The following is a 12,295-nucleotide window of genomic DNA, read 5'->3' on the forward strand; positions in this document are numbered from 1 at the left end:
ATATTGTCAAAGATCACGTGTGAATAAGTTGTGTACTTAGATTAAAGCGAGAACTATCAGTTTTTTTGCTTAAAGAAAACTCTGTATAGAGCCTGGCTCTGTGTGTCTAGATTTTGTCTAGAAAATTCATAATCACACTGATTCATAACCAGTAATTCTTTAGTAAGTGGGGCAAAATCAGAGTTATCTCAAAAATGTGAGTCATGAAAGGCTTTTAATCAGCTAGCTTTGTACAGTTCAATTTTGCTTATTTTGTTTTCTCACTGGTTTTGCAAGAGAAAATGTAAAACAATAGTTTTAGAAAAAATTAGAGTTCTGTATGAGTTCAAAGATTTGTACTGATACCAGGAGATTCTTTAGCTTAGTATGAAGTTTCTGTAGAAGCATTCTTGTAAGTTGATGTTCCAATTTCAAACATAATTCATGATAGCAGTTTTATATATATTCTTAGAAGAGCTATGGAAAATTCAGTCATCAATATTTTCTGCAGAGATTAGTGAGAAGCAGTCTCTCAGCACCTGGTGTCTAGCAAGGCTGGATCATTTATGATACTGTGATAATAAAAGGCTGTGTTGTCATGACAATACATAGCAAAATTGACTTGATTATTTGCTCATTGTTATCAGGTCTTGATATTTTTTTTTTCATGAGGCTTTTTTGTACATGATGTAAGAGGATCCTGCTTCTAAAGTAATTCCCTTCCAGCTTCCCTTTAAAAAGGAAGATGTACACAACTATTAAGATGTGGATGGGGGAGAATAAACAAGTCCAACAAATTCAAACCACATGCTATTTATTACACCTTTGAAAACATACTGTTTCAAAGACTGTGCCTTTCCTGTTGGAGAGCAGGAGGCTTTTATTGAGTTGCAGACCACTGAGCTTGGCTTGTTGCATAATGCTTATCTGTTACTTCTTCCCCATGAACAAGTGGCTCTGAGCCATTTTTCTCCTTAGCACTGGAGTTTTCCTTCTCTTTAAAAATGTGATTTCAAAGTCCTTCTTATAGCCACCATCTATCTTTGCAGTGCACACAGGGATGTCAGTTTTGGAATGCAACGGTGCAAGTCAGTTGCCCACTGAAATGTGTGAGTATTGCCTTAGCATTGGTTCTATGACACTTGTCTCCTGCTCATCAAATACAGATGATAGCAGGTGTGGAAAACCTAATCAGAGCAGTATTTCTATAAAAAGATTTAAAGTCCATGTTTTCTTCAGTGCATTTGTAATTTCTCTGTTAGAAAACAAATTGAAGAGTATTGCAAGTTGGAAGAGACCCAGTATGATCAATAATAATTATTGGCATAGGAGTTACCTGTAAAATCTAAAGTTAAATTGTGTTTGTAAAAATTTTGGAACACTTTATAACTCATCAAGCTCAGCCATTTTCCTAGGTTTTAAAACACTGAGAAAGAATTAGTGCTTTTAAGGATTTTACTTTGCTGGGGCCTATCTCATTGTTACATGCAGATATGAAAGTAGAACATGTCTTCACTAGTTTGTGGGGTTTTTTTTTGAGACTTTGTAGTGTACTTTCACTGTAAGAAGTTTCTGATTAGTTGGTATCTATTAAAAATACTCTGTAATCATATTTATGCTAATCCTGTGTTTCACTTTGCTTCTTGTCAGAATGAGACATATACCAGAGAATGTGAGGTAAGTTAAATGCTATCAGATTGACTTAAAATAATCATAATTTCAGCTCCTACAATGTTCATACAGTTCTAAGAAATATAGTGTAAATACACAAACATATCTATCTATCCAATTGTAATTGTTCTGTGTTCCCTAAAGCTGATGAATGAGTTATGTATTTGAATACAGAATCCTTCTTTGCAGCATATTTGCTGAGGACGTTTGCATTGAAGGCTGCTCTGTAACAAGGAATATTGCTTTGAAGAAAGCAGTCTGATCCCACCAGCATGAGGCATAGTACAGACCTACTTAAGCCACTAGAAATAGTGTCCCACATGAGTTTTTTCTATTCAGTTCTTCACTGATAACTTCCAAGGATGAACCAGTGAGAATGCTCACTAAAGCCTCAATGACACCAGCTTGGATAGAAGGGGAGGCTTGACGAGAAAGAATGGGCAAAATACATTCCTTAGTGGATAGAGGGCATGAATTAAATAAAATGTAGTTCAAGAAAGTGCTCTTTAGAGTGTGGGATGGGACACTGATAACTGAAGGACTGCAGTTGTGATAGTTGAGTTGCTGTACCCAGATAGAGGCAAGAAGGCAGTGGAGGAGCTGCAGAATAAGCCTTCTCAAAGGCTGGAAATACAATTGGAAGGACAAGTTTTCTGGGGGGTAGTGATGTGCTTTTTAATCTGTGAAATTGCAAACATTACAGTGGTTTACAAATAAGATGCTTTTGGAGCATAGGAACAGTGTAGTAAGTAATCAACTTCTGTAGAAACACAGAATCAGCATGGGGTGTTTTTGATTTGTTTATTTGTATGCTTTTGCTTGTCTGGGACACAGTAGGCCAGTTAAATTCACAAACTGCAAGGGCTTTTCAGAATGATCTTTCTGCTGGATCAGCTGGCTGATTTGACTCCTTTACGTACTAAAGCAAACACCATGTACTGCATGCAGGGGATCAGACCACTGCAGTCTGCAGGAAAGGAGGAGGGATAATAGTGAGACTTTGGCATAGACTCAGCTCTGTCAAGTGATTACGCCTTGAGACTGAAGTCCAAATTCTGGCATTACTAATTGCAGTTTTATTCCTGTTGAATATTAATTCTCACCTAGGAAGAGAAGAATGGCACTGAATTCAGTGGGAATATGCGCAGGAAGGGGCAGTTGCTATGGGTAGAGAATAAATTCTTGCTTTCAGGCAGAGCAGATGGCAAATTTCCCTCAAAATTTCTAAGAGACAGAGCTTCAGTAATCCTCTTACATCAAGCAAAAATTGGATTTATGGTGCTGACAAAGATCAGAAAAAGAAAGGAAAACAATACAAAACACAAATGGTTGAAAATGTCTGTGATAAGTGAAGTTGAAAGTGCCATGAATCAGCTTGTAAAACTGATGGCACGATCCCCTACAAACTGGGCAGTACTTGGTTGTAAAGTTGCAACTTACGGTTGATAACTAATGTCTGCTATTACCCAGACCTTTGCCTGCTAATAATCATCATAATTCACATGGAAATATTTTTTTTTCTGAACATGAAAACCTCAGGAAAACTTTTTAAATGCTTGCACATGGCATGTACTGTCTAGATGTGAGAGAACGTATGTAGGGATACACTGCTTAACAAACCTTTATATCCATCTCAGCTGTAATTGTGAGTTGTCTGAAATTACATGCTTTATCAGTGCCTGTAGGCTACAAGAAGTGGATATCAAGGGATCATAGAAATTACCTCTGAACGATCTAAATGTTAGAAAAATGGCTGCCGTATGAAACAGACTTCAAGATTCGTAGCCTAAGTAAACTCACAGAATCAAATGAGTCCAAACACAATGCCTATCTGGAAAAATGAAACTCATCACTTCTCAAAAGTTCTGAATTTTCCAGAGGCTCTATGTTATAAGTCATTTTTAATCTACTGAGATGCACTGGAAAACATTACTATCTCTTTTTAAGTTGTCTACCTATATAGCATGGTGACACTATAACTAGATTCCCTACCTAAATTGAAACTTCTTAGGAGTTTTGTATTTTTAAGATATGAGTGTGATGAACTCACTGGCCCAGGGTAATGCTATGATTGCAGCTTTGTGGACGCAACTGTAGCAGGGGTAGTAACTGGTTGTGGTTTAACTCATCAGACAGCTCAGCACTGTGCAGCTGTGTGCTCACTCATCTCCTCATTGGGATGTGGGAGAGAACTGGAAAAAGGATAAAACTTGAAGTACAGATAGTTTAATAAGCCACAAAAAGAAGGGAAAATAATATTAATAATGAAGATTAAAGAATATCTGAAACAAGTGATGCACAACATAAATTGCTCACCACACACTGACCAGTGCCCAGACAGACCCACAATCAGCTCTCCCAGTTTTATAGTTCTGCATGATGCTGCATGATGTCTTGGTTCTGTCCCCTCCCAGCAACTTGTGCACCCCCAGCTCCTCACAGGCTGGACACTAGCAGAAGCTTAATGTTAACACTGATCAGAAACAACTAAAACATCATGTGTTAACATTATTTCCATAGCGAATCCAAAACACAGCACCATAGCAGACATTAGTAAGAAAACTATCTTGACCCCAGCCAAAACCAGGGCATAAATACTACCAAGGAAGTGTGAATTAGCCAGGGCTGATCTGACAAATTATTTATTTCATCCATTTTGAAAATACCTTGTATGAAAGTGCTTCATTCATGAGAGATAAATGAAGCAGGAAAGAGTGAAATACACCATGTAAAATATGTTACTAACAAAAAATCTTATTTCCTAACTCCATGGTTGTCACTGAATTCTGTTTCCAGGTTTAATTCAGCTCCATATTTGTGTTTTCCACAAAGGGATGGTGTGTAAGAATGAAAGCCTTCATTCAGTGCTCAGTGAAATTCATAGTATGGCTTTCAGAAAACTCTTTGGAATGAGATTATGGTTCAGCTATTTTTTTTTTTTTAAGCATGTAATTATTTCCACGAGATTTTTGTGTGCTCAAAATGTCCACAGGATTTGTACTTATTTGAAATGTATGTATTTCCACAAAAATAACCAGTAAATTCTGTATTCCCACACAGACAGTTTCCTGCAAGTTTGGCTGCAGTCGTGCAGAGGATGCATATGGTGTTGAAGCACAGAGTAAGACTGAGTGTAGTCCTGTATCTGATTCACATTCTGATAAATGCAGTTTTCAGATTACTGCTTTGCTTCACAAGTCTGGATTTCTTCAGAAAAAATAGAGATGTCTATTTTTGGTTTGTCAGAATACTACCATTTTCTTCTATTTTTTTTCCATATAAAAATGAAGTGTCTCATAGAGACACTTCTTTTCTCCTCCCTTTCATGGATCTGAGACTTCTTGAATCCAGTCTAAACTATTCAAGATGGTTCTCTCTAGAGTACTCATCCTTAACGTGATTTCTATGTTGAAATAATTGCCAAAAGCTCCTGTGATTTACATGGTAACAGTTAGGCTAATACAGCACTGCTGAAATAGACTTCTTGAAAATCCTCTCTACAGAAGTCTCCCATACCTTCTCTAGGTTCAGCAGACATTTACCAGATACCTATAATTCAAATGCATCTACATGCAGAATTGTACTTATGTTTGCTTTCATTGAATTTGGCCCAGTTCAAGCTTATTTATCAAACTATGTTAAATTGTCTTGTGATTTATTCATCAATATTTAAAATATTTTTTTTTCTGTACTTCTACTGATTTGATAGTTGTCAGGTGTGTGGAATAATATACCCAAAGGTTGCCATGAAAGGAATTTTCTCACTCTAAGGTTGTATTATCCCCTCAGACCATTTGAATGAGCCTGGAGCACCATTTGCATCTACCATTGGAAGCCACAACATCACATTGGGTTGGAAACCAGCTAACATCTCTGTGGTTAAATACATTATCCAGTGGAAGTTCCATCAGCTCCCTGGAGACTGGAGATACACTGAGGTAAAGAAAAGCAATTCCTTTTACTTTGCAAGGTTTCTTTGGATTTATAATTAAGTCCTGCTTCACTGGGATAAAAAAAGGTTATTTATTAATATTGTAATCACACCAAAAACTATGTGAGGAAAGAAAGTAATAGCCAGATTTTGGGACAGAAGTGGCTGTTATTTACTGTCGAATTAGCTGATTGCTTTATTGTTTTCTAGCTACTTGCTAAGACCAGTAAAACATACTAAGGTTCTTAGTGTACTTGTAGGATACAGGTTATGTATATAATCTGCTCTTTGCTTTATTTTAGATAATACGTTAGGCACATAAGAAAAAGTTTCCAGAATCATGAGTAGTGTGAGAAACTGAGAAGTGAACAATTATTCCTTTTCCTCCAACAAAGAAATCTTGATGGAAAATAGCAGGTTGCAAGTTCAAAACAAGCATGTGAAGGGATTTCATCACTGCATGTGTGATTAAGATGATCACATGTGGATGTTAAATTACTAAATGTTAAAACTACAAAAATTACTATATAGAGTTAAAAAAATGACTGAAAAAATAACAGTGGAAAAAAAGTCGTTCTACTAAATACTGATATTGTCATTGTTTCTTGTTGTTCCTCATAAAGCTTTAAAAATGACAAGACTAAGATTATTCTGGAGAAAAAATATTGAGAGTTTTCTATTTTTTTTCCCCGAGGTACTTTTCCTTAGAGGTATTTTGTTGATTCTTGTAAGAGGCACAATATTTGGCTAGGTAGATCTTTGTTCTGATTCAGTATGGTCATTTTCGTATTATGTTCTTCTGCGTCAACTGCACACTTGTTATCTTTCTGTCATCTCTCTTGAAACAATTTAAAGAGCATGGCAAGTTAGTACAAAAAGGCATGATGACCATTTACAAAGCAGGAGGCCATAGAATCATAGAATGGCCTGGGTTGAAAACAACCTCAAAGATCATCTAGTTTCAACCCCCTGCTGTGGCTAGGGTCACCAAGCACTAGAGCAGACTGCCCAGAGCCACATCCAACCTTGCCTTGAATACCTGAAGGGATGGGGCATCCACAACCTCTATGGGCAACCTGTTCCAGTGTGTTACCACACTCTAAGTGAAAAACTTCCTCCTAACATCTAACCTAAATTTCCTGTCTTAGTTTAAAACAATTCCCCCTTGTTCTATTACTATCAACCCATGTAAACAGTTGTTCTCCCTTCTGTTTATATGCTCTCTTCAAGTATTGAAAGGCCACAATGAGGTCTCCCCCAAGCCTTCTCTTCTCCAAGCTAAACAAGCCCAGTTCCCTCAACCCTTCCTCATAAGAGAGGTGCTCCATCCCTCTGATCATTTTAGACCTTTAGAATTAATCATAGATAACAGGGAGTGCTTACTTCAGACCATAAATACTTTAGGGTATCTAGGAGGCAGTGGATCTTAAATCTTTTTTGCATATATAAAAAATTTAAAATATAGTGCCTATAGTGTCTTACTATTTTAGTTTTTTAAACATTATGCTTCAATTTTACTATTTCCATCCTTCCACACACTCATTTACTGTTTAGATTTGATTGTGTTCTAAATAAAAGAGGAGGTAAAAATTGTTGAAAGGAAGAAAAACAAAATTTTGTGCCACAAATAACTCCCAGAATTTGTTATCATTTAAACTTAGGATACTGCAATTCAATATTCTGAAATAAGTATGCTGCTCTATCAGACTTTTTTGTAGTAACTTCAGGTGGAGAAAGAATGAAAATTGTCTATTTATGCATTGGTATAGGTAGTATCTGAAACTTCATATACAGTCAAGGACCTTAAAGCCTTCACAGAGTATGAGTTTCGAGTAGTTTGGATCATAACCTCTCAGCTGCAGCTCCATTCTCCATCAAGTCCCAGTTACCGAACTCATGCTTCTGGAGGTAATGAATTATAGTTATCCAACTTTCAGGACGGAATTAAAAACCATTAGTTTTCCTTGTTTCTTGCTACTTTAATGAAAAAAAAAAAAAAGACATTTAACCTCAAGAATTGTATGCATGTTTTATGCTAGGTAACTGCAGAAGACTGAACAAAAATACTACAGAATCTTTTTATTTGAACTACCAGATTTAGGGCTGTTTCCTGCTTTCGGTGTTAAAAATGCACAAAGAAAAATGCATGATGAAAATTGTAAGGAAATATAGGATAATTTTGTGTACAAGAAATTTTTGAACAAAGTACACGTTTCCCTGGACATTATTTAAAGAAAAGAAATGGTTATTACAACATTCCAGTTAATTTGGTTATGTGTAAAAAGTCTGTATATCTACAGTAGAAATATGGAATCTCCCTGCACTCTGCTATTTTGAGATAGAAATTACATTTAAAATGTTCCTTAGTTAAGATATCATTCAAATGAGAAGGCAGATAACATTATAATGTTTGAATATAACTTCCTGGTACGTTATTATCTTATAGACAGTGCGTGATGTAATGGTATGTTATCAGCGTTTCATGGAACTGAGATAAAAAATGTTTTTCTTTCAGGAACCTTGCATAGATACCAGTTCCTTTCTTTCTGTGATATATGCACATTTTCATACTGAAAGCTATATATACCCTTGAATAAGGCATCAGGGAAGGTGCCATAGGCTTTCTGTTTGCATCCCATGGTATAGTGCACATAATCTCACAGGAAATAAATAAATAAATAAAGATAGCTTTTATGATTTCAAGTTACTTTGTTTTCCAGCTGAAACAATGCTGCTTTAGGATCTATGTTGAAAGCATTTGTTCATGTCCCTGTATGACATATATTTTTTCTTCACTTTCACCTTGCATTCCTTATTTAGAAAAATATAGAAAACCAACAAACTCTCAGTATATAAAGTAGAAGAGAAGGAAGTATAACTTCAAGATTTCTTTTCTATGGTTTGTGAAAAATCCTTCTGACTAGAGAATATAGGACAGGGAAAGGTCTATGAAAACTGAGATTTAGCATTCAGTGGATTTCCAAGTATACTGTCATGAAGATCACAACTATGTGAGAAGTCACCTTTTAAGGCTTGGTCTGCTTCTTTTTTTTTTTTATAACAAGAGGACTGTATAGATGACAAATGACCTTCGGTGCAAACAAGGTTTCACTGGGAAAGAAGAGCTGAAAGGTTATACAAACAAAATAGGAAATTACTTTTCTTCAGCAGTGTGAAGTGAGGCCAGCTTTTATTCTTTAGAAATTTATCCTTCAGAAATTGTCCTGATCCTAATATCTGATTTCTCAACAGCTTGTATAGTATGTATTAATTAATTTATACTAATAAATATGACTAAAGACAGTATTAACAGATATGAAATCTAAAATATATGTGAAAAATGAAAAAAAAAGTTCTTAAATACCATCCCAGAATAAATTATTTTTGTCTTTTACAGTTCCTTCTACAGCTCCCATCATTAAAGATATTCAGAGTTCAAGCCCAAACACTGTTGAAGTTAGTTGGTCTCCACCACTTTTTCCAAATGGATTGATCGTTGGATACAACTTGGTCCTGACCAGTGAGAATCACAAACTGTTGAGAGCGTCAAGAGGGCACAGCTTTCAGTTCTACTCTACCTTCCCAAACAGTACTTACAGGTACAAAAAGAAAGGATAACCAGCATGGCCAAGAGTGCTATACCACTTTGACCAAGTAAAATAGGATGTGTCTAAATGCCATATCTGGACAGTTGTGCTTACTGTTAAGAGTTTACTTACTCTCTTCTCCAAAGCACAGGTATTTTCCTCGATGAAATTGAGTCATTCCAGATGGATAGGCTACTTATCTTTCTTATAGTTATATGGAAGCCAGGTGGGGAGGAAGGAAAACCAGTTTGATATAGGGCAATAGGCTGCATTTGCTTAGTGGTATATTTAGTTTGTTTGTTTAATTAAGTCTGCACAGCATGTTTTCAGTATATTCAGGAAATGGTAGAACAGCCCTCTCTATTTCTTTAGACATCTGCAAAGTTTCCTCTATTTTTGTTAAATACAAGAGCCTACATTCTTCTTGCACTGGTAAATACAGACCTTCCTTTGAAATGAAATTGAGTTACCCTTCTGAGCCTATGTATTTTATATAAATGGATCTTTCCCGTAAGGAAAGTGTTTCTGTTACAGCTGCTCTGCTTGATAAAATATTTCTCAGTCTCTCAAAAGAAACCTCCAAACCAAAATCTCTCTTTGATTCACCAAAGGTTCAGTATTGTAGCTGTTAATGAGGCCGGAGCTGGACCCCCTGCAGAAGCCAACATCACAACACTGGAATCCAAAGGTACTGTAGAAGCAGAGTCCTTATCACCATCTGTTCCTTGGGATAAAATCACATTTCCTGGGTTGCTGTGTCCCCATTAGAAGAGAACAATATTTAGACTGTAAATAATACATGACAAGGAGTTGTACACTGAGAAAGCAGCAGTACATCAGACAGCCCTGTTCTTTGTCTGTAAACATCACTGCGCTACGCAGCCCAGTAATAACCTGAGATGATGATAGAGTCATACAAATTCAACTTGAGTTATATTACAGGTGGAAAATATATCAGTGGTCTGAGGCATTGACTGAGAAGATATACTTTCATTTTCTATATGAGATCTTAATGCTCTTCAAGCAAATATGTTTATTTTATTTTTTTATTATGTAATTATACTCTTATCAAAATGTTCACAGTTATCTCTTGCAAAAGATGTGAAAGGATACTATATTTTTGTTGCTTTTATTGCTGTATTTCTGTGTTTACTTTTGCTATGTTCACCTATTAGTAATTACAGTAATGATACTCTGTAGGTATCAATCAAAGAAAAAAAAAGTTGTTGCCAGAGAAAAGTTTCTATTCAAACAAACCACAAATAAGAAGAAATTCAGTGCTATGAAAATCCATCTTCAGAAATGACAACAACAACAACATAAGACTCTTCCCTTTCTGAAGAAATACAGATGTCAAATACTTGGAAACTCTTAACCAAACTCTGGCAAGCATCATATGTTGATGCGTTCAGGATGTGTTTGAAAAATGCCCTCAATAACATGTTTCATCTTTTGGTTAGCCCTAAAAGGATCAGGTAGTTGAAGCTGAATAGTCTCTGTATGTCTCTGTAGGTCCCTTTCAATTGTACTATTCCATTCTGCTAGTGAGGCTATCACCAAAATGACTCATAGTGTCTATATCATATAAGACATGCATACAACTCAATCTGTTCAGATTATCCAGGAATGGATTAACACAGCATTTGATCACAGTGTTGTGATAACTATATGAAGAAACAGTATCTAATAGCAGGAAGGTTTTTTGAACTGGAAGGAAAAAGATAAGGAAAGGTTTATTGTGAAACTGAAATTAACCGAACCTTGGTTTGAAGTAATGCTCTACTTCTTAAAATGAAGGCAACTACCTTGTAAATCAGTTTAGCAGGGGATGTGTTAAACTTTCAGGGACCTGAGATTTAGATGCAAGGTTAGCTGTCTTTTCCAGGGCTATACATAGCCCAGACAGAAGGTACAGGTTTGTTGCAGAGATTTTTATCTTCACAGCAAGATACTTTGGCCCGTATAAACAAGAAGTCAGCTTATGTGACCCAAACTCTCTTTCTTTACCTTTATATACATATCTGCAAAATATATACAATATATTGCATATGTGCCATATATTTATGTGCAATCTACTTTGAAGAAAACAATATTGTCCCATTATCATGCTTTACTTGTTAAAATCGTTTTCTCCTTGAAAAAAATCACTGGCCAGCCCAACAAATTACATGAAATAAACAAACTAGCTCTTTCCCAGCTATGTGAGATAATATATAGTTTTCAAAGAAGTCTGGTGGTGGTGTATCTGGTGGTGGAATATTTCACTTCCATTGGATTTCAGGGCAGTGTGGTTGTCTTAGTGCCTTCTTTTCCTTCAAAATCTTCAGGGCTTCCTTTGCCCCAGAGTTCTTTCTTTAGGGATTCTACTGCTGTAGGAACCAATGTTGTGAAATTCAGGTGATGTACTAACACCCTACACAAGCAGTCAGAATATGTTTTTGTAATGCTGAATAACTCCATCCCCTTTCAACACTCTAAGTTTCAGTCGATCATTGTTAACATAATGTGTGTGTGTGTGTGTGTGTATGTATGTGCATATACAGATATATATCTGTTAATAATGTGTCTGAGTTAACAACATTACTCTGTGCAGTAGTTGTCTATCTTAATTCTAATTTTCTCCTTTTCTTAGTTAAGGAAAAAGCAAAATGGCTCTTTCTATCCAGAAACCAGTCTTTAAGGAAAAGGTACATGGAACATTTTCTTGAAACAGCCCACTGTCTGCAAAATGGTAGAATATACCACAATATTACAGGTAAAATCTCATTAGGAACTCTCTTTCTCTCTCAAGTGTAATTTATACCTGTGTTCACCAAGGGCAGAACAAACCTAACCCAGCCTGAGAGAGTATTACCTTCCATTTGTGTAGACAATGGGGAGAAATAGGAACCTTCAAGATGTGATTTGATCTATTAAAAGTGACACACTTTAGGATGAGATAAATTGTTTTCCCCAGCGCTACCTCTCCATTGAATTAAGGCAACTAGTTCGGAGCTGGACTTCTACAGTAGGTATATAAATTGAAGTAAGATGAAACCAAAGCAGGTGTTTCCCTATGATTAATAACTTTGTTTTCTCAACAAGAATATGAGGAACTAAAGTGGTTCAAACTGAAGAATTAATATAA

At 36.0% G+C, this 12,295-nt stretch overlaps 1 protein-coding gene across 1 annotated transcript in view; it reads left to right on the top strand.

The window, feature by feature from the left end:
• ROS1 (ROS proto-oncogene 1, receptor tyrosine kinase) overlaps positions 1-12,295 on the top strand; it is a 70,760-nt gene that overhangs the window by 2,120 nt on the left and 56,345 nt on the right. The window contains exons 3-10 of the mRNA XM_065734844.1: positions 1,029-1,088; positions 1,630-1,656; positions 4,711-4,771; positions 5,440-5,588; positions 7,351-7,489; positions 8,979-9,180; positions 9,780-9,856; positions 11,801-11,923. Coding sequence (XP_065590916.1) covers positions 1,029-1,088; positions 1,630-1,656; positions 4,711-4,771; positions 5,440-5,588; positions 7,351-7,489; positions 8,979-9,180; positions 9,780-9,856; positions 11,801-11,923 — 838 coding nt within the window. The remainder of the gene's footprint in view (positions 1-1,028; positions 1,089-1,629; positions 1,657-4,710; positions 4,772-5,439; positions 5,589-7,350; positions 7,490-8,978; positions 9,181-9,779; positions 9,857-11,800; positions 11,924-12,295) is intronic.

This window comes from Cyrtonyx montezumae, unplaced genomic scaffold (assembly GCF_038088225.1).
Source record: "Cyrtonyx montezumae isolate F1298 unplaced genomic scaffold, pur_monq_1.0 scaffold_0, whole genome shotgun sequence".
Lineage (NCBI taxonomy): Eukaryota > Metazoa > Chordata > Aves > Galliformes > Odontophoridae > Cyrtonyx > Cyrtonyx montezumae.